General features: G+C 35.8%; 1 protein-coding gene and 1 long non-coding RNA gene across 5 annotated transcripts in view; one reads left to right on the top strand and one right to left on the bottom strand.

Moving 5' to 3' along the window:
• The window catches only part of slc4a2b (solute carrier family 4 member 2b), a 45303-nt gene that overhangs the window by 13815 nt on the left and 8772 nt on the right, over window positions 1–22716 (top strand). For 3 of the 4 annotated variants that reach the window (XM_028004799.1, XM_028004797.1, XM_028004798.1), the window contains 8 exons: window positions 2411–2583; window positions 11323–11494; window positions 11987–12213; window positions 13059–13171; window positions 14410–14630; window positions 17807–17943; window positions 21158–21338; window positions 22298–22433. In XM_028004799.1, the coding sequence (XP_027860600.1) occupies window positions 2524–2583; window positions 11323–11494; window positions 11987–12213; window positions 13059–13171; window positions 14410–14630; window positions 17807–17943; window positions 21158–21338; window positions 22298–22433 (1247 nt within the window). In that variant the 5' untranslated portion in view covers window positions 2411–2523. Of the gene's footprint in view, window positions 1–2410; window positions 2584–4654; window positions 4864–11322; window positions 11495–11986; window positions 12214–13058; window positions 13172–14409; window positions 14631–17806; window positions 17944–21157; window positions 21339–22297; window positions 22434–22716 lie in introns of those variants that run through there. The other variant, XM_028004800.1, reaches the window with a different exon arrangement.
• LOC114136671 (uncharacterized) lies at window positions 18648–22343 on the bottom strand. The gene is made up of 2 exons (XR_003593859.1): window positions 22261–22343; window positions 18648–19021 (listed from the first exon to the last, which is right to left on the bottom strand). It is a non-coding gene; the product is annotated as an uncharacterized LOC114136671 (long non-coding RNA).

The raw sequence follows: 22716 nt of genomic DNA, 5'->3' as shown, positions 1-22716 counted from the left end.
AACAAATGATTCAGAGAGTTTTAAGTGTTTTAAGAATTTAACTCGTCGTCTTTAACTATATCTGTCATCTTTAACTATATCTATTGTGTTGTATTTATACAACACAATATAGATATTTTCTGAAGATTGTTAACTTGCCATTCAATCTATGACTTAATATCTTAAAATAGGAAGTCCACAGAATCTGCATTTTCCACAACTGTCTAAAGTTACTTCTTTATGTACTTGTGATTTTTTTACTCATGTATGCCTTTCTCTTTCTGTTCTGTCAAATGTGAGCGATCCAAGAAGGAATTTCAGATTTTAAAACTCCTCAGAGGCCTGACTCTGATGCAGTTACCTCCTTCCTGTTTTCAAACTTGCTTCCTCTCAGAAACAAGGTTTTTCCCCAAACCATTTAATGCCCTTTCTAAATCTAGCACGGAAAAGTTTGGAAGTTTGAGGGGAAAATCTGGTTTTGTAAGGTACAGGGCTTCTGCAAAGACGTGTCCAACTACTCGACTTGTGTCGTTATTCGCTGTCGGCACTCATCAATGTCTCTGTTCTTTGAAGCTGTTGCACAAGAAGCAGTCAGTACTTTTTAAATCAGCCGACTGAAAGCCGCAATGAACCAGGTAGAAACATTTAAATCAGTTTTGTTTTTTTTACTCTCTTGGAGGATGATTTCACGTGTTGTTATTGTTATTGCCTCTGATCGTTGTTATCCTAGCGGTGTTATTGCAGACTTGCCCTGAGGTAGATAAACGGGTTCCCAGGGCTTTTACCCAGGATCCCAGGGTTTGGTAACTTTATCCCTGTGTAGGGAGCTCTGTCTTTTCCAGAGTGGTGAGGTCTAGGTTTACTGAGAAAGTAGTCTTTAAGCACATCCAAGCTCAAACACTTTCTCTTTTTGAATCTGTCACCTTTTTATCTTGTGAACTGCAGTGCAGGAATTGGCACGTTGGTTGGAGTTTCTTTACGTATTGGTGCTTTAATGCCTCTTTTTCAACCCGTCAGTCATTTAGGTCATTAATATAATTGTGTTCAGACACCAGGAAGGTTTATAAGATCTCTAATTGCTGCTGTAAATATGCAACACCTGCTTTAGTAGACTGGAAATGCAAAGAAAGGAGTCCAATCCTTTGCGCTTGGACTGTAGGAATACGATTATTGATGTTGCTAGGGAGATACTTCAGAGTTTCTGAAGGTGGACATTGGAAGAAGCATTATCTGCTGCTTATCAATGGTTTCTCTGCACAGTAGCACTGTTATCTTGGTCTTATCTGACTAAATGCTTAATTACCTTATAAAGTATTTGAAAACTGGTACAAGGCCTGCAATAAATGGCTTAGATTTGTATTTAGATTGGAATTGAAAAATTCTAATTGGAAACACTGTAGAATAAACACCAATGGTTGTTCAAAAATGTATGTTGAAATTCAGTTTATAACGCTGACCTTTGTATTGTAAAATGGGAATAGGAGCTTCAGGGGCTTTTAGAGGGAGATCTGGGCCCATTGTAGCTACAGTCTGGCCCCAAAAAAGTTGTCACTAATTTTGTTAGCAGCCTTTATATTATAGCACACATTTGCTGTGGCTTTGTTTCAATAAGCTTCTGAAGTGTCGAGACTTTTCCATCCAGTGTTGGTCACTCAGTACATTCAGATAGCCTTTTGGCCTCATAATGTTGCTGATTCTGATCATAATCATGATGGTTAATCATTTCACCTGCCTCTCTTTTTACCCTGAAGCTGCCTTTGCTCTGGAAGAGGGTAAATCTGAATTCATTGGATCACATGACCTTCATCCATTGCTCCAGAGTCCAATCTTTATGCTCCCTTGCAAATTGAAACTTTTTTCTCTGCTTAGTCTCTGATTAGTGTTTTTTTTATTGCCACACAGCTGTTAGAGTTCCCTTTATATTGTAAATGGAAAAACATTTACTTTCACTATTAAACATGGCTTCTTCTGTTACTCTTAAATCTGATGTCAAACATTTGATCACACAATCAATTTTTTTCAGACCACGTCTTCTTCAAAGACGATGGTTCACCACTTTCTTTATACTACTTAATAAAGCTAAACAATTCTCAACCCAATCTTAGCAGTTTCTGCTAGATGTTTTCTCTGCCTGATGCCAATGATTTGATTCTTCTTAAGCAGACTTGCATAATTTCCATGACCACAGGATAGGTCTTTCAACATGGTTAAGAAATGAGAGGCCAGTTATTGCATCAGCTGGGATTAAACAACTTGACAGTTGGAAGACTGTAGTCCTTGTGCAAATATCCAATAAGATAGTTGCATAATTTTTTGGCCAGGCAGTGGATAGTAGGGGAAAATCATCAACCATTTCTATTCCAGGTGTCATGGAAATCCCTGACTTTTTAACTGTAAACAAAGACTGTCTCGTTGGTTTGTGTTTCTCCAGGTTATGCTGCCCAAAAGCTGTCTGAGTCCCAGTGAGAAAGAGAAGGGCTAAAGCCACACCAGTCCAAGCCAGCTTCCCAGAGCCTGAAGAACAGCAACTTTCCCTGCAGAGCCATGAGCAACCCCAGCGCACCCGACCAGGTTACAGATGCTGTTGCATCAGTTGTTCACAGTGTAAGTTTACACGGCAACATGTTGGGAAGCCCTACTCAGGAGAGGTCAGGCCCATTTGATAAAATCTGCTGGTAATGAAGCGGATTAATGCAGCTCCCCTGCTGCTCACAGCAGTTTTTGGGGCTTGTTTTGCTTGACAATTTTGCTGCAAAGGTTTCTGTTCCCTTTACCCATGTGCAGGATTTCTGCTGCTTCAGCTTCCTTAGTTTTGTTTGGCACAGAAAGTTGGTGTTTGTCACATTTTATTTGCTGTGTTTGTATAGATCTAGTCGCTTTCAATTGTTCTAAACTTGAGTACAAAAAGTAAACACTAATAAATATGTATAATACATTGACTTCACAACAGAAACACTCAGGTTCACTGCATTTAATCTAACAAACGAAAAAATCAAGTTGGTGGTTAACATCAGTCTACTAGCTTCTGCCCCTATACATTAAATAAAATACAATAACCCTGAAACTGCAAAGTAATAGTTCCCAATGAGCAGCTAACAGTTGTAAAATTAAACATAGCTAAAATCCACAACATTAAAAATGTGTTCAAAACACAGAAAATTACTCATGAAACACTGTAAATGATTACATTTGTTTAAAATCTAATACTTATAAAGAAAACACAGTTACTAACGGCAACAGAAACAAGCGGAGGAGCTAGTAACTACTAGCTTGTGTAAGGATTCCTGGTAATGCGTTAGAAAGCAGTTGGTCAGCAGCCAACCTACACTTCTTTACTGCACCTTTAGGTCTTCATCTCAGTAAGCTCATCTCATGATTAACTTTGAACGGTGCTAAAGTAAAAAAAGCTGAGCTCTATTACGCTCATATTCCTGTAAGTTCTCAGCTTTGGGAGCTCTGGGAACTGCAGGGACGCTTTCCAAGAATAAGATTTGTTGTTTTTTAATTTTGTATTGATTAATACTCATTTCACAGGAGCTCTTATGATGATCTCAAGTTGAGGCTTTCCCAGAAAGGCTGCCATCGTTTCTGAACCGCTGCTTGTAAAGGGGGTGTGGAAATGCTGACATTGCAAAAACTAAATAGACTGAGCCAAAAAAGCCACTGTTTCAACTTTTTAACTATGGGTTAATTCAGATTGGCTATGTTTGGTCCACTTTAATCAAACTCTAGTTCGTGTGGAGACCAAAAAATGAACTCTGGCCCACCTAAAAACTTCTGTCTCGGCTCAATTGAAGTGAACTCTGGTGGGTTCAATAAGCAAATGGATACAAGTTGTTTTAGGTTCATGAAAAACTTCAAAAACTAAACATTGTCACTATATTATGGCTCTATTTTACTGCACTAAAACTCTATAAATTGCATTGACTCCCATTAAAACTATAAAGATCTATTTAATGCCATTTATTCTCAATAAACATCAAAATGGAGGAAAATAGGCTTGGATTGTAAGGGATAACTGAGATTAGCTTAAACAAAAATATCTACAGCCTACAGTTTACCTCTGCAAACAAGAAAGTGCAGATGCAGCATTTTATTTGTTCTACATGTATTTTATATTTGGTGATCTGATAGAGTGATGGAAAAAAAATGGTAAAATGAAGTATGGGGAAAATTTAAGGACATTTGTATTTATCTTAAGTGGCTATAGCCTGAGATCATATTAAGTTTATATTTATCTCTTTAAAGTGGATCCTGCTTTTCTCCCACAATTTTTGTTTTCCAGTTTTGTTTACATTCTGGAAATCTTAGCCCTTGTCTTAAAACACACACATTTAAAATACAGATGTCTCAGAGCACGAAATCTCTCAAATTATAATAATAAAGAATGAGGAATTAATCTTTTTAAAGGAAATATTGATAAAATACTGCAAGTTTTCTTTTTTGCCGTTTAACAAAATTTTCTTTAACTTTTCTTTGGCTCCAGTCATTCGTCTTTTTCTGCATTTTGTTCCCATTAAGATGTTTGGACCAGAATCTGACGGCTGTTGTTGAAGAAGCTGCGTAGAGATAATAATGTTTGCTCTGTGGCTGTGTGTTGGCGGTTATTGGCTGTCATCTTGGCGCTGACCCCAGCAGGTTAATCATTGTCTGCCTCACAGTCAGTAAATGTGTACTCTGAGTTCACATAATCCTGTTTGAATTCTAAGACGCATTAAACGCTTAAAGTGACGTCGTTTTTTTGACTCCATCGGACCACATCACGTCAAGCAACCAACAAGTGGAAAACCTTTTAGTTTTAAATAAATTGAATTTTCCTACTTTTGTTTGTGGCTTCTTTAACAAACCTCAGTGGTATTGATGGACTTTCTGTACTCGTTTACGGTGAGTTTTTTCCTTTTTTATATCGTGCTTGAGTTAATGTGTGAATCTGGAGCATTGTTTCTAAGTTTTTAGTTTCTTTTTTATAAGATATCATTCTAAAACCTCAATGTACCGACTTCCAAAGTCTATATATAGCCCAATTTGTGTAACTTTAACCTCTTTATGAACTTTGCGTCTGGTTAATATTTACTCTAGTTCACGCTTCATGCTTCCTTAAAACATTTCATTCAGTTAGGTTACCGCTCTAACCCTCATATTTAATCAAACGGAACGAACTCGCCAGCTTCCTCTGCAGTACAGGTCCATTTCTCTGGTTGTCCAGATATTCTGCATTTTTTTTGACACTGGTCATTTATAAGCGTTGACAGTTTCTTCTAAGCTGTAACATCACAGTTGAAAATTGGTGGAAGAAGAAATTCAAATGTACTTAATTTATCCCAAAGAGAAATTAAATAAACTTTGTGTTGCCATGGTTACGTATGACAGCAACTCTCTGAAAGTTTAAAAAAAAAAAGTAAGCTCAAAAAATGATTCCAGCTGTACATCATCCAAAACCAGAGGGAATGGTTGTCCAAACATGCAACGGCTCAACCAGAAAATGCAGAATTAAAATCTACAAAAAGAACAAATCAGAACAAAGGTAGCAGAGCACAATTTTTCTATAAAATGATTCATATTTTAGAATAAATTTACATTAGTTTTAGACACTTTTAAAATTGAATTGCATTAGAACTCACTGTTCATAGTGACAAACCGATCCGTAAATACCTTCTAGATTGATTTTTATTACAAGGATAAATTAGTTGCACTAATAAAATTTAGATCTGTGTACTTGGACAAAGTAAACTGAGTACATGGTTACTACAGTAATCCTGACCACAACTGTAAAAATTAGGCCAACAAAATAAGCAGTTGTTGACTCCAAAAATGTAGTTTTTCTCTAAATAAGGTAACGGTCTGAAGCATTTTTTAAAAAGATTTTGGATCTTTACTTATATGCAGATTTTTATTTTTTTTTTAAAGACAAACATTTTTGCAATATTTTAATAATGAATTTTGTGGCCTGCCTGTAGTTTTAGATTTGCCGGTTTTGGTCTCCAGGGCAAAAAGTTTGGACACCACTAATGTAAATGTAACTTTACATAAAAGTACAAATTGTTAGAGCAGATTTAATGCTGAAAATACCACTATAGTATTTGACTTCCTGCTTTTTTTTTGTTGTTTTTGAGGAATTTGACCCACGCTCTAAAAATTTGAGCTCTTTCTCTGTAATGTTTATTTTCTTAAGATTGTAACTCATGAAATTAGGAGAATCAAAGTCAGATTTCTTTTTTCTTGCAACTGAACACAGAAGGAATTTAAAAAGTGTTACAATGAAGTGTTTTTCTATTTAGGGTGGAGTGTCGACTGCCCTACTACTGCTTGAAGAAACTCGAGTTTCTCCTGACTTTATTTTTTCTCCCTCATCTGCCTTAAACAGATATTTTTGTTCTTTTGAACATGTTTGCTTCAGGATGTGGCCTCTGCCTGTTGTAATCAAAATGGCATCAGTTTGTGGTTTGGTTTTTACCAAGTTGTTTTTGTTTTTAATGACTAACTATTTAATCAGGCAGTTTCTTTATTTATGTGGGTTATGTTTCATTTAAAATCTCAGTTTATTTTAACCTTTCATTGTGTTGCACTGTCATTTAAAGCCCATAATAATGGGACATGGTGTAACTTGTGCAGAGCAGCTGACGTATCACCGTCTCTCTCACTTTGTGGTGGACGCTTTGACCATCTTACAGTTTCACTTTTGCTAAAAGCTGATGGGTGAATGGGTTTTATGGCTACAGAGCAGCCTAGTTTACACAATATTTGGCTACTTTGTACCAAAGTTGACGCTTTTGTTTATATAATTGTTCAACTTTCCACTTCTGTGATACATACTCTGATTCTGTCAAGTCCTTTAGTTGTCATTAACTACTTTAGAGAGCCTAAAGAATAACTAACTAGAGGTAGTTGGTAAATATTAGTGCATAAACTTAATGAAATAAAATCCTCATTACACTGTAAAAACACAAACTCATATTTTTCTTTTAACTAGTTTTTATAGCAATTATCTTGGTAAACTTGAAATGAGATAAAACTAACATACAAGTAACTTTTTAGCAAGAAATGGGAGCTTGTTTTATCTCAAAAGCACTAGTAAAAGGACTTGTCTAAATAAAACAAACTCTCATATCTTACTGAAAAGTTATTTGTGAGTTAGTTTGGTCTTATTTCAAGTGTACTAAAACGTATGCACTAGAATCTAGACGAAAATGCTTATATATATTAAGTAGTGTACTGCCACTATTTCTGTCTTTGCTCTGGAGGCAGATTTTAAAGTGAACTTAAAAAACATTTTTTAAAAGCCTACAATAAAAGGCAATTTAAAGAATGGTTGGTAATGAGGCTGTCTCAGATTTTCAGGGAAACCCACATGATGTAACAGAAAAGTGATTAAAATCTGCTTGCATAGTGCAAATTCTTCTGGCCATCTGCAATAAGTACAGAGTTGGCTCCGGTTTCCAGGGAGTGTCATGTTAAGACGGGAACGCAGCGACAGATAAATAACACGGTGCGACATGATGACAAGTGGAGCGACAACTGGGTCAACCCTGGTTTCCCTCTAAATGCTGACTCAGTTGGACTTGAGACTACTTTACTATGCATGTAAACTGTTGCTGCTCCAGCATAAAACACAGTCACTGTGCAAACACATCAACACTGAGATCAGTTTACTTATAATCCAGCTCTGGTCTAATTTAATAAATCCACAATATGGACCACTTCAGATGCAATTACATGCATGAAATTTGCAGCAATCGCTCAGTAAATTATTTATTTGTAGATTAGTCCTAATTGAACAGTTTTCTTTATTTTATTCATCTTGTATGAATAAGTTTCCATTTGCCCGTCACTTTGCTGCAGTTACTCATACATTTCCCTGCTGTGAAAACATAAATTATATTTTCTGTTTAATTCATTCATTTAGGTTTTTTTGGACCCAAAGTGCAAATAAGAGATTGCATAATATTTGGATTTTGGGTATTTCCACAACTTCTACTTAGAAAAACAGTTATTTATTTTTTTTTTTTAAGTCCCTTTCTCAAAAATTGACAGTTGCTTTAGATTTTGTTGCAATCCTTTTTATTGGCTGTGTCATATTTCCGATGATTATTAAAATGTTTCCATCTTAATCAACCAGTGAGCATCTTATTTAAAGTTCATTTATACAATGTTTTCTGCAAACAGATTTGCAGGTGGTAAATATGCTAAAATCAGAAATGCTTTCAAGGATTTGATTTCTTTTCTCAAAGATGAACAGTTTAAGATTTTCATCCCACTTAGGTTGGTTTTCCACTTTCCTGCCAGCTTGTTCCAATGATGCAGGTCCCACTTTGTTGGTGTTTGTAGTTAAAATAATCACGCTCTGATTGTGATGGTACCAAACTTTATGCAGTGATGAGCAGAAGTAGAACGGTTCCTGGTTCCTGCAGCGGTTTGCTGCTTTAATCCTCAACAGTGAGCTGTGATGGAAATCATCTGCCGTTCTTCAAACTGCACCTTGCGCTCGCTGCTGCTGGTTAAACTCGTTTTTTTTTTGACTCCTCAGGGTATTGGTTATGGAAAATCATTTTACCACAATCCTCTACTCATTTCTCTATTTATTCACTACAAAATCAAAATATAAGTGAAAATAAAAACAGCACAATTTTTGAATTGACTTAATCGGATAAGAAAAATGTTTTCCATTCTTTTTATTTTATTGCTAAATCAGTTTTTAACCCATTAAAAGCTTTACTTGCAGAAATATTTTTGCTTTTGTAGGTTTTAGACTTGTCCTTTTACTTGAGTTAATGTTTAAAGACTTACTAAAAACATACTGCTTTATTGTTTAAATGTAAGTTTTTAAAAACAAACTGTAGTTTTGTCATTAACAAAAGCCACTCTACTGTTAAATATTTTCAATTAAAAAAAATCCTGCCTTATTATTAAAAATAAACTCAAGAGGTTCATGATCATGTAACTTAACCAATACTTTTAAGGTAAAATTTTAACTTCTGTAAGGTTAATTTTCTGTTTGAGCAGAAAATTCTCTTATGAAGTCAATTATGTAAATTTATTACACACTGCAAACTAGTAAAGGGAGTATTTTAGTCACTAAAACTACTTCTCTCTGTTAATGTATCAAAATTCAGTTCAAAAATACTTAATCCCAGGTGGAAATTAAATGCAACTTGTATTATCCAACATTCTTTAGAATTGTGGCAGCAGTCTGTGTTACAGGAACTCTAAAAACCCTCTGACTGAAGACACTCTGTATAATAGTCTCATGAATAGCATACTTTGATACAAGAACTGCAACATCACATTTAGAGCAGTGTTAGACCCAATTCAAAGTTCTGATGGTTGAATAACCTAAACAGATTAAAAACAAATCTTTTTGTTGAGCTCATGTTTATTCAGTAATTTAGCAGCAAAAAAGGTTTTGGATTTGTAAACATTGCATATTTTGTCTAGTTTTTGAATAAAATGTGATTAATTACTCATAAATAACAGACTCTGCAATTAACACAAGCCTCACCACTACAAATATCAAGCTACAGGAAGACGCTAGGCTAACATTTAGCATTTACCTTTTAGCTGTATCTTTTTGAGATCAGAATAACACAAATAAAGCGCACAAAGATGCGAAACAAACCGCAACTCATTAGTTTAAAATTTCGTTTAAATCAGAATAATTCATATTTTATATTTATATACTAATTTAAGTATATAAATATACTTAAAATATATTTTAAGTATATTTCTAATATACTTGGTGAATTACTATGCGGCTATGAAGTTGCAACTGATTTGGGGTCAATACTTAATGTTTGCTTAAGCATGTTTAAACTTCTGCAGGTTAGTTTTGAACTTTTACTCTCCTTGGTGTTTATTTTAAAACCTGTTCTCAGTATAGAACAGCTAGTTGGGTTTTTATGGGAATCATTTCCCCCCCACTCTGTATTCGTGCCTAAATCAATGAAAACATCTGGGATGTATGTGGAGCGAAGGAGGAATGAAGTAATTTTCTGTCGGACAGGAAGTCCATGTTATTGTGTTCTGATTGATTTTTGTTATGAGCTTATTGTCTGCATGATCTTTATTACACAACATCTGCTGAAAATGGGGCTTGAACTGCTAAGATGTAGTTAGAAACATTTTTCTTTGTGTTCGGCATAAACTAAAATATATTTAAAATATGCTAAACTCCAGGTAATCTCATGAATCTGACTCAAATTCCTGATAAGTTTATCACATAGCATCAGGTGGCTTTTGACTCCTACGTTTTATTGCAAGGGCTTTGCATACCTCCAAAGTTGCCATGGCAACACTGCTTCTTCGTGATCCCATGCTGCTGGAGTCGATCAACCCGTGTCATAACATCCCACCGGCGGGGATGTTATGCGTGGGGGGAAAACAAACGGATCTCGTATCACTCACGCAATCCGAGTCACACCGCAGCGTGGAAATGAGTGTAACAGGTTGCAGCACGTGGCCGCTGTTTCCCGTTTAAAGCTCATATTTGAGATCCCAGGCATGTGAGGTTCGATCATATGATGTTAGGGATGATTAACAGGACTACAGCGCCCTCTAGAGTTTGAGGAAGAGTGAAGCACATAATCTTGGGTCATATAAAGTTCATCAACACTTTTAAAGGGTTGGTTGTGCCGGAATTTATTGAACTATTGAAATATTTAAAAAATAATATTCAACATCTTTTCACATTGATTGGTCCCTCTAAATGATTTTTAAATTGTTTTTGTGATCAAAATCGAATGTTGTGATGCAAATTTAGAAATATTTTCATTCACTTGCTAGGGGCATTACACATAACAATTTTTGTAAATGCACAAGAATTAGCCAAAAAGCTATTTTTCATCTGTTGTCACTGGATGATGAGTAACTTACCTTATACAAACGAGGTTAAAACAACATGACTACACAAAATTTGTAAATAAATACAATCAATGCAAATGGTAAATTCAAAACAAAGGTAGATGTATATAATTCTTAGCTTACTTTAAAATCAAAGCTGGTTAAATGAGATTATTTCCTATCTTGTTTTGCACTTTTTTGTTCACAGTTGAGCTGTACAGTGTGGGGATCAAATCCAATTGAAAATACTTAATTTATCCTAAAAGAAAATTAAGTATTTTGAATAATAAAGTATTCAAGAATCAAATACTTGTTTTGGATGGATATGAAGGATCTCTTGTAACAGTCAGTCTTGCAACAGATCTGAAGAGGCCTCTGACTGAAGATGGTTTCTGTGCATTTCTACATACTTCTGCATCCTTGACCTTGTTTATGTTCTTTTTTTAAAAAATTCTATCTAAACTCCTTTGTTATGGGTTTATTTACATATTTTTTCCCCCCCGTTTGCAGCCAGAGTCTTCGGCAGCCTCTTCGCTTCACGGTCACCAACAACGAGGGGAAGAAGAAGATGAGGGCGACCTGAACAAAGCTTTGGGCGTTCAACGCTTCCAGCACATTCTCAGCCCTGCAGCCTCTGTACCAGACGAGCTGCTTCACTCCTACCATGAGGAGGACATCGAATGTAAGAACAAAGAGCGTTCAGTTTGCCTCTGTTTATTCTGTCAAACATTAAAACTGTTAAATATTGCTCCCCAAGTAATAATTGTTCCCTGGTAAAGTTTTCTAAAACATATGAAAGAAAACAAATACTATGAAGAAACAATTCAGTTCTTTTTATCGCTAAAAATGCAACATGATTCAAAAATCACTTTTAGTCTCAACTTTGAAGTATTGAAACTTTTCTTTTGAAGGGTAAAAATACGGATGAGAAATGAAACGGTTCACATTAAAACTCTTAAAATGGGGCATTTTCTGTTGCACTTTTTCAGTCTAAAGTATGAAGACTTTTATTTAAGTCTGTAAGATGCCATCTTTATGCCAGTTGGTGAAAGTGACAACTCTCATTTCTGCGTACAGTAGTGGTTCTGTGTGGTCAGATTTGCTCTTTTTTTGACTATTTCACCTTCACTTCTTGTTTGTGTGGTGTTTTTTTTTTGTTGTTGTTCTTGCGCAGACCACCGCCACTACTCTCGTCACATCCACCGACCTCTGTCCAAACTGCCGACCGAGGGACGAAGGAAGAAAAGCGGCAAGAAAAGGAAAAAGGACAAGGATAATAAAAGCAGCCGTGCGCCCTCTAGTGGCCCAATAGAGGAAGGGGAGGATGAAGAGGAAGAGGAAGAAGAGAGCATAGAGGCCAATTCTGTTTTATCGGAGTCTGAGAAACCCAGAGATGTAGAGGTACTGCTCACATTATTTATTCACAAGATATTTATTACAAATATATTTTATTACAACCTTATTATATTTACCTGAACCTTTTTTAAGCAGGTGAGCATGAAGTAGCATTGTTGCAGAAATCTTCAAGAAAATGAAAATAGTTTACACAAAACCAAAGGATTTGTACAACGGAGTATTAAAGCCATACTAGGAAAACAAAAATAAAAGTATGCAGTCACAGAACTGCAAGACTAAAGCTGAGATAATATAAGAATAAGGTTATAACATTTTGAGAATAAAATAAATATGACAATAAAGTCATAATACTAAAATAGTTGCAATACTGCGACTTATTCTTGTAATATGACTATTCTTGTAATTTTTTTTCTTAGTGAGGGCCTAATAATTTGTTGTACTAATTAAATATTATGAATCATAACTTTGTTTTCTGACTTAATTGCTTATTTTATATTATACAACAATATAAAATAACATAAAATATGTTTGCTTATTGATCGTATTTAGTACTATTTTTATTTTAGTTTTTTTTTTATTACAGCACTTTGTTTTTTCTTTTATGTGCTTTATAAACTATGGTGAAGATGATAAAATTTAATTTAAGGGAAAAATAATTCAAAACTGATTCAGTTTATACTTGAGTCATTCAGATTAGACTTTAAATGGGATTTTTAAAAATATTATTTTATATTTCTTCAATTTTAAATCAATATTAAGATGATTTAAAATCTTCTTAAAGCTAAACCAAATAGAGTAGACGCCCCTAAAGCGAAGCCTGCTTTGTTAAATAAATAAATAAATAAATTTTAAAAATTGCAAATAAAATGTATGCCTTTTTTTTCCTCTAGTTTTTCTTGTCGGATGAAGACCAAATGTCGAGATGTGGCAACTCGACCCGAGACCTGAACATTTTTCCCCAGTCTCCTGTGAGAGCAGAAGCCAAAGATGCATTCATCTTCGAGTGAGTGTCATTTTATTCCCTAAATAAAAGACAAACTGTTATGGTCCATAAATAAAAACATTTCTCAGAGGATCTGCAATCTAAGGGGAAAAAAAAGTCAGAACTAAATAAATGGAACGCCTTACAGGTCTGTGTAAAGAAACATTAAAGAGCAGATCAATTTTTACAACAAATCAACAACATAATATGATAGACACACAATATCAATAGATAATACAATCGACAGAATTTAATAATTTCACTCGACTCTGATCCAGAACTGCACCCATCTGGAAAGATTGCTGCTGGTGGAATCAACTCACTCACTCACTCTTTGGTTACCTAGCAACAGCTAACTCACTCATTCTATGGTTACCTAGCAACAACCTGTTTAGTAACATGCGCAGCAGCAGTTTTCAGGTTCCGCCAGAGTTTTTGTTGTTTTGTTTGACATGTCTGAGAATAATACAAGCAAAATCTTGAAGAGTGATTTTATGAAATCTGTAAAAGATGCAAAAAAGCTGAAATAAACAGAAGTAGTTAAAAGATATGTCTACATTTTAGAGTATGAATGGTGTTTCTAGCTTAAATTATGTGGAAGTATTTAGCTGTGAAAGAGCACCGAATTTTTCAGAAATTATGGGATGTTCCATTCACTACAATGGTTACAAAAAGTTTAATATTTCATAAACCGCAGGAGATGTCAATACCAAAAGACACAACCGTAATGTTCTGATTGAGTAGAATTTGGTAAAAGTTAAACAGCTGAAATGGCACAAAGTATGCAGAAGTAGAAGAACTCAAGAGTTTAATGAATAAAATAAACAAATAATCACCTGGTGAAATGTTCCAGCAGAGATCTCTCAGGTTATTGTGCACCTTGGACTCTGAGGTACTCGCTGTACGTTACCATGACTCAGGCATGCAGTGGGCCTGCTGGGCATCATCTGATGGACCAGGACAATCCTGCTCTCATTGGCCCATAAATCACCTGTCTCTACAGTCGACTCCGCCTCATGACACAGACTTTTTCCACTTGACGAGGTTTTATTCTCAGCCTGGATTACGTTGCATAAAGTTTTCCTCCATTTGGCTGCAGAGCAACCTACGCTAAGATTTAGTTTGATTTTATTAAATATGCATACTTTAGTCTTGCTGAAGTAACTTCCAGGCAGTGAGTTAGTGAGCATGTTTATGTATTTGTAAAATATCTTTAGAAAAATATCTCAAATTTCCACGTTTTCTCCCCCTTCCTGCAGTAAACCCGACTCGCCCAGCTCCCCGAGCCCCACTTCCCGCTCGGCTTCGCCAGAAAACCCTCCTCTGCCTCGGGTCTCCTCCGCCAGCCGCAGCTACGACCTGCAGGATCGCCGACGGACGGGCAACATGACGGGCGCCGAGCAAGCCAAGTACCAGCGCATCCCCACGGACGAGAGCGAAGCTCTGACGCTGGCCTCCGCCGACCTGGACGGCATCAAGAGTGAGTAATCACGCAATTAGTTGAAGGGCAGAATTTTATTTACGATTGGGAAGGTTGAGCAACGAGAAAAGATTTGGTAACACTTTATCTGAAGGGGTATGCATAAGACTCGCATGATACCTGTAATACATGTGAAGGAGTCTTTATGAATGTTTCACCAAGTGTCATTTGGTAAATAATGCAAATTTTAATGCAATTTTGCTTTAAAGATGTCCATTAAGAGTCAACTTTGCATTAAGGGTGTCATTATTTATTGAATGACACTTCATAACAGTTATAAATATAAATTTTTATGTTTGACAAAACAATGCCATGTCAATCTTATGCACACTCCTTCAAGTAAAGTATTACCAAATTTTTTTTTAATAGATTAAACAGATTTTTTTGTGTTTTGTGCCATTTAAAAAAAAAAAGTCTTACCTCAAGTCAAGTCAAAGTTTATTTACATGAAATATTTACAACAGCCTCAGCGACCAAAGTGCTTCACAACATCACAGATCAATGATAGAACAACAAATAAAACTTGGTTTGATAAAAAAAAAAAAAGGCAATTATAAAATTTCATATAATAATATGAATGAAAAACCAAACATACTTAATGTCAGCTACAATTTTCAAACAAAAGGGTAAAATAAGTGAGGTAATAAGATCTCCCCACTTTTTTATTTTTGTCTATTGGTGTTGAAGGCCTAATAATATAATTTTACTATAATTTCATTTGCACTTCAAAATTTCAATCTGCTACCAAACCTTTCCGATGAGGGTGAAATAAGATAGATTATGTTTGAAATGTCTATAGCAAATATGCTGGTATTTTAATTTTTGTTTTAACATGTCATTTTCAATGTGGTTTAATGTCGTATTAAGGAATTATTGACCTATGCTTTGCTGAAATGTTATAAGTTTTTGTCTTATTTCAAACATTTACAATGGAAATTAATCGAAAAAATACTTGGTAAGATTTTGTTTTTGTGTAATGAAAGGCGATTTATGCTAAAACATTATGAATATTTGATTAATTGAAATATTAAAATGAAAGTTATCCTTTTTATTGTGGATTAATTACACTGACACATGTTGGTACGTCTTGATCCTGCAGGAAACTCCTGCGTTCTCGTGCTTCTGTATCTTCTGACCGGTATTTGTGTGTCATGGTGCGAGCTTTTTAATACCCGGGACTTCATTTGTCAGAGTGTTTAAATCAGTGCCAGCTCGTTGTCTTTGATGCACCTTCATTCCTCCATCAGTGGTGTAATCAAATCCTGGCTTAGGAGATCCTCAGATTCCTCCAGAACCGCAGAGGAGAAACCTCCTTCTGTTCGCTGCGGCGTGGGCCCCTCCATATCGGCCCCTAGCCCAGCCAGCGCCGCCATCGAGGGGCCGAGGTGATTTACGTCAAGAAGCCGACCCCTCAGCGCAGAGCAGCGACTAATTAGAAACAGGCCTTCGTTATTAAATTAGGCGTTCCTGCTGTCAGCTGAGGCCCTCAGGATTAAAGCCTGATCCAACATGGTGGCTAAATGGGAAACCTGGACCTCAGCTTCTGACCTCTGAGTGAAACACGCTAAGTCGACGTGAAGGCCAAAATAAGTGCGGGTTTGATAATTAGTTCTTTTTGTGGCTTTGAGATGACGAGCCGAGCGTGCAAACCGCTTCGTTAGACGTTCTTCATCATGTCTTCTTTTATCCGCTCCCATAAATCATCCTGGGAAAGAGTCTTTGTCTCTGGCTGCTGCTCAACAACAGGAATTACTTCTGTTCAACTCCAGCAAATTAACACCTCTTCTCCTTGATGCTTTCTGATGTTGGGGGTGGAGGGAATCTGGAAACTTTTTTTTTTACTTTGATGCAACCTGCAGACATCATGGAGTGACTTCTGGATAAAACCTGAATCTTGTAGAGGAGGGTTTGGTGCAAACAAGGCAGAAATTAAAGTATTTTTATGTCTCTATTTAGGACTGTTTGATACTTATGAGTCTACACTTTGATGTTGAACATTGAAAGCTTTTCTGTTACAAGTTCACATATCTGTAAGTGAATTTTGTTAAAATGTTGCTGCAAGAGTTTTTTTTCTTTTTCTTTTTTGCCTCATTGATTCCCAAGGAAGTGCATTTTACAAAACATCCTGTCTCAATATCATAATGCCAGTTTCTCAAGAAGAAAAGATGAGTAGGCCTGTGCATCATAAAAATAATAATAAAAAAACAATTACCACTTTGTTTTTCAGGAAAAGATTACAATGTTTGAAATGCAAAGTAGAATAATTTAAACGAAAATAGAAATTAAACAGTAAGAAGTGCAAGAAATGAAAATGAACAAACTGAAACTGACTTTTGTCTCAATTTTCTTATTTTTTTATTTCTCCAGAATTTTTCTCAATATTTTTCTCAGAAATTTATCTAATTTTCTTTATTCTTTTCTCAATTGTTTCTTTTTTTCAGAATTCTGGGAATTTTTTTCCCCTCAGATTTCTGACTTTTGATATCGGAAGATTAGAGTAAGAATTCTGAAAAAAGTAATTTTATTTTTTTTCGTCTAGTGTCCCTAACCCTCTTCCACAATAATAACACAGTTCATTGGGTCCATAATAAGGAACCAAACTCAAATCATCAGGTTTGGTTTCTCAAAATAAAATTGAATCTTTTGAATCTTGTACAATCTAGTCAACTTTGCCACCATAAACCGTTTGAGAGAGGCCGTTTTTTCCTCCCATTTTCTTACACTTTAAATGTTATCTCCATCCAGTCATCTCAGGTTAATTTGTCCAGCGATAACCATTTTCTTGTAATGCTCGTTTGCAACCATCTTTTCTTTTATTGTTTGCTACAACTGGAATGAATCGGCCATAATTGTGAGCAGGTCTGCTGTTTGAGTTCAGAACGGTTTCTATTTGCTGTTTTTGTCCAAGTTATCCAATGCAACTGTCCTTTCTCTGCTTTTCAATGCCTGGTGTGCTGCCAGCATGGGTAACTCTACTCCCTACTGAGGGACTGTAGAAACAAAAAGGCCAGGAGGCCTTTGACCAGGTGGGCAGAGATTTGATTTAAAGGTGCAAGGCTGCAGCAACCAGCGAGGATGCTCAGGGAATCATGTATTCTGCTTTTTAGTGAAAATATTGTAAAAACTATCAGGTTTTTTAGACTCTAGTCAAAGTTTTTGTCATTTTGTTTCCCCAGGTCATCGATTTGAGGATGTTCCCGGCGTGCGCAGACACCTGGTCAGGAAGAGCACCAAGGGACAGATGGTGCACATCGGCAAAGACCACAAAGAGCCGACGACTCGCAGCAAAAAGCAGGACCGCACCCCACACGAGGTGAGACTTTTCACTGGACCGTTCTGGTCCTTTAATGGAGCCGGAGACGTTTTCCCAAAGCTGGAGAAATATTTTCCTCATTTTCAGCCTCAACATTCCCAAATACTGTAACATCCATCACTTTTAATCAACATTAGGAACTTTTTAAAAACATTTGCTTTGAAATTGCTACACCGAAACTAAAATTTGTTTAGATATGTTCTTTTTGTTAAATCCTGCCCAGGGTTGTTGGGGCAAGATTTTATTTTTTGTGTAATTTTTCTAATTTCACTACAAAAATATTTTAGTATAAACAACAAATCTTTTGGGAAATTAGTGTTTTTATTTAATAAAGATGGAGTAGAGGGGATTATTACTCAATTCAATACAGTATATTTAATCATAATCCCAAAGGACAATTAAATTTAAAATTTACTTCAGATTTGTTTAGACTGCTGCTGCGTCACTTACTCCATAAATTGTTGCTAAGTAACCAAAGAACGGTTACCTAGCAGCTTAGTCAGAGTGAGTGAGTTGATTCCACCAGCCTAAGCAGCTAAAGCCTTTCCTCTGCTTCTAGATCAGAGTTCAGTGAAATTATTGAATATTCTATCAAACGTTTCTGCTATCTGTTGATATTGATCATGTGTCATTATCCCACCTGATGATTGAAAATAAATCCAATAATGAAGGAAAAATCTAAAGTGAATCACTCTGTTGATGGCTAGTTTCTTCTTTTTCTTCAGTCATTTCTCTGAAAACAATCTGAATTTGTTTTCTATTCTTGCTAACTCACTTCCTGGATATATCCTGTATGCGAAACAGTTAGAAAAGCATCTATAAAGTTATCTGGAAAGTGGAAGGAAAGTTAACATTTACTCCTGAATATGGAAAATTTAGCTTTAAAACATGTTTTAATGTTCAAAATGGTTTGAAATGGCTTACAAATTGTAAATACCGTTTTTCCCCGCCTCTCCGTCTTGGGTTTTGTTCTGCTCGGCCTCTTTTGTAGAAGCGACAGGGAGATGATTAAAAATGAATGAATGAGTTCTTTCCTTTCACGCGCCGAGACGGGAGAGAAGCTCAGAGTAACCAGACACTGGGAGAAAAAAAAAACACGAGGGAATCTGTTTTATTAATACGGACACGCATTCTCTTACATGCTCCTGTGAGGTGTGTGTGATGAGATTCAGGCGTCTTTAAAAGCGTGGCTCTGCAGGGTCGGCTCACTGTTTGAGTCCTCTCCTGCAGCTCGTACCGGTAGTTCTGTACCGCTCCGCCTCGCGGCCCGACGGCATCCTGCTGAACGTGGACTCCGGTCAAATGGCCCGGTACCAGAAGGTGAGGCTGGGTGACCGGCCAGAGTTGGCGTTGACCTGTGTGAGCGTGGTTTGACAGGCATGCAGCGGCTGCAGCGGAGCTGGGGGGGGGGGGGGGGGGGGGTTCTGGTGGGGGATTATTCTGGACTAATACTGACCAGCATGGTGTTCATTTAACCTCCTAACAACCAACGAAGAAAGAGCGGAAACTGACTTTTTACGGGTTTTCCTTACATGTTGGAGCTTTGTTTTTAAAATATCAGCTTCCACTATGGCTGGGGTGATATGACTTAAAAATAAAATTGTTTTTGATATTTTTTCTATTCTAAAAAAAGATATTAGAAATGACAATGTTTTCAAAAAGTGGCTGTTTTTCAATCAGTGTTAGGGTCAGGCTGTTTATTTATGGGATATATAATCATATTTACAGGATAAATACACAATCATGTCAGGAAAACTTTATTAAAAATGACAAGAAATCTAATTTTCAATAAGAAAAAACTTTGTTGTAGCGCAGTTTGTGTGATTCTTTCTTTGAAAATATCATGCAAATAAAGTCTTTCAAAGACTAAAAAATGAGTTAAAAAGTGTTTTTCTTAAGTTAAACTTATACTAATGTATAAATTCACAAAATCCTCATTTTATTTTTCTTGTTGAAGTTTTTATAAAAATACGACTTTATTCCTTTTACAAAAATTACAACTTTATTCTGGATATATTATGACTTCATTGTTATAATTTTTTTTTTAATCATAGCCTGGCCCAATAATTCATCTGTGAGTTTACCTGAATTCAAAGTCCTAATAAATTGAAGCTGTAAAACAAGATGGCGGCTTTGGACATCACTAAACTAGGTAAACTCGAAGAATGCATTGGTGGGGAAAAAACCACCCTGTTTACAAAACTGATTAAATTTATTTATCCATCAGCCATATCTTCCACCTCAGGAAACTTCACAAGTTGATTAAATTGATTAAGAGCACCTGATAAAATGTTTTAAGTCATTAGATACATTTCAGCGCCCCACAAAAATGGCTAAAAATCACGATTTGCGGTTTTACTTTTTTACTCATGTTGAGTATGAAGTTAAAAAATAGGAGTAATTGTCTAAGTTGCTCGCTTGGTTTCCTTCTAAGTGTCCTCTCTGCTGGTTGGTTTCTTCAGCAGAAGCTTGTTAACCTCTAAACCCAAATATGGATAATTTTCTCTTGACTGAACGTTTGGCACATGTTTGGTTTTGTTTGGTAATTTTTGTCATTAATCCAGGGCTTTTATTGGTTTATTTGAACTTGTGTTGCAGCGACACAGAAGTTACATGTTTCTGAAAAATAATTGGTGTGCCGGTTTGAATTTATTCGAAAATATTTCCAACATCAGTTTGTGAAAAGCTCAATCCTTTCTGGTTGACATTGTAGGACTGATCTGTTCCCTTTTTTCTACAATTAATAATTGGATAGCAAAAGGTGCTTAAAAGACTTTTTAAAATCAAATTTAAACCAGGTAAAGCTAAAACTGCCACTTGAGAAGTTCTAGTTATAACATGTTTTTTATTTTTTTATCTTAAATGCCAAATGCATGCATTTTTTTGTACAGTTTTAACATAATTACTGCTTTGAGTACGTTGTTGTTTAAGTAAATGGACATTTTTAGAATCTATACTCCAGTTATTGACTAATCGATTCATTGTGATTAATCTCAAATTTTCAGTTAGCCAAGACCTTGTTGATGGCTACAAAACAAGTGAAAAGTCTCTGCAACCTGCTAAATAAACATGTATACATTTGGAGCTGTATTTTCAATTCTGACCCGGAAATCCAAAAATTAAAAGTTCAAATAATCACAAGCCCAATCAAATCTATGGCAACCATGCTGGGAGTGAATGTCTGCCTGGCTGTTTAACATGACTTCGCCTCCAGGTGTTTGTGGAGCTGAACGAGCTGACGATGGACAAGAACCAGGAGATGCAGTGGAAGGAGACGGCTCGTTGGATCAAGTTTGAGGAGGACGTCGAGGAGGAAACGGACCGTTGGGGGAAACCGCACGTCGCGTCGCTGTCTTTTCGCAGTCTGCTGGAGCTCAGACGGACCATCTCCCACGGTAAAACCACGACAAAGTTCACTGATTTCCTTGGAAATATTTTAATTTCACCAAGTTGTTTTCAATGTTTGGAAAGTGCTTTAGTACCAAACACTTTCAAGGACTTTATGAAAAAATCAAACTGTGCATAAAGTTTTGTAATAAATCTAACAGTTGAAAAGCCTAAATTTGGAAACTGTTTTTAAACGAGATATTACAGATAAAAACAAATTTCTTCTCACTGTTTGTGTCTTTTTATCTGAAGTTAAATCAGACTAATTTTTTCTTATTAGATCAAACTTTTTTTCCTCACTGTCTGAATCCAAATCAGACCCAATTTCTATCGTTTCAGATCAGTTCCAATAATTTATATTTGATAAATACCAGAAAACTTGGTGAGAAGATTTGTTTTTAGATTTTTTAAAACCTTTTCAGACCAGTCAGGTTTATAGAGTGTGTGAGAGAGACATTTTGGAAAATAACATTATATTGTAGTTTACCTTTCCCTGCAATGCTATCACAAAAATAATAAATTATATTATATAATCGTGAATTGAAACAGTCTTCTGTAGTTTCACCAAAGTGGCGCTGGAAAAGTTTGAAAACCTAAACATTTAGATTGAGATTTGTGTAATCTAATATTTGATTCAAAGTCTAAATTTGGAATATCTTGTTTCAACTCTAAATATTAGACACATTTTTCTCTCACTATCTGAATTTAAATCAGACTAAACTATTCTTGTTTTAGAATGGTTAGAATTGCCAAAATATTTTTTTTGCTAAATACCAGAAAACTTAGAGAATTTTTTTTTTTTTTTAAGAAATTGTTCTGTAACTTCAGGCATATAAAGGAAAAAAAATCATCTCCAAACTGTGGTGCTGGAAAAGTTTGAAAACTTCACCTTGAAAGTGCTTTAATTTTTCTGTAGCGAATGCTGCTTACCTGACAGGAGTGAAACGTGTTCTGTTCGTGTTTACAGGTGCGGTGCTGCTGGATTTGGACCAGAAGACTCTGCCAGGTATCGCCCACCAGGTGGTGGAGCAGATGATCATTTCTGACCAGATCAAAGCAGAGGACAGATCCAACGTCCTGCGAGCTCTGCTGCTTAAACACAGGTAGAAAGATAAAATAAACCTCTGATTTTATCACAGATTACTGACAATACTCACTTTGTTCCCCCTTTAAAAGTACTAATCTAATCAGTAGTATCAGATATTACTAACTAAATTTAACTTTTACAGCAAATTCTCAATTTTAGGAAGAAGCAGCCTTTACTTTTTGTTCATTTATTCATTTGATCATTGACCTCTTTGATCATTCCTCTTAAAACCAGACTTCTACATCCTCTTAAGCTCTTTTCTTTACAGCTCCTTTTTTCTGGAGTGGGAGTAGGTCTGC

The sequence above is a fragment of the Xiphophorus couchianus genome, chromosome 21, assembly GCF_001444195.1.
Source record: "Xiphophorus couchianus chromosome 21, X_couchianus-1.0, whole genome shotgun sequence".
Classification (NCBI taxonomy): Eukaryota; Metazoa; Chordata; class Actinopteri; order Cyprinodontiformes; family Poeciliidae; genus Xiphophorus; species Xiphophorus couchianus.
The sequence above is the reverse complement of the archived record's forward strand: the minus strand, read 5'-3'. Positions and strand labels throughout refer to the sequence as shown.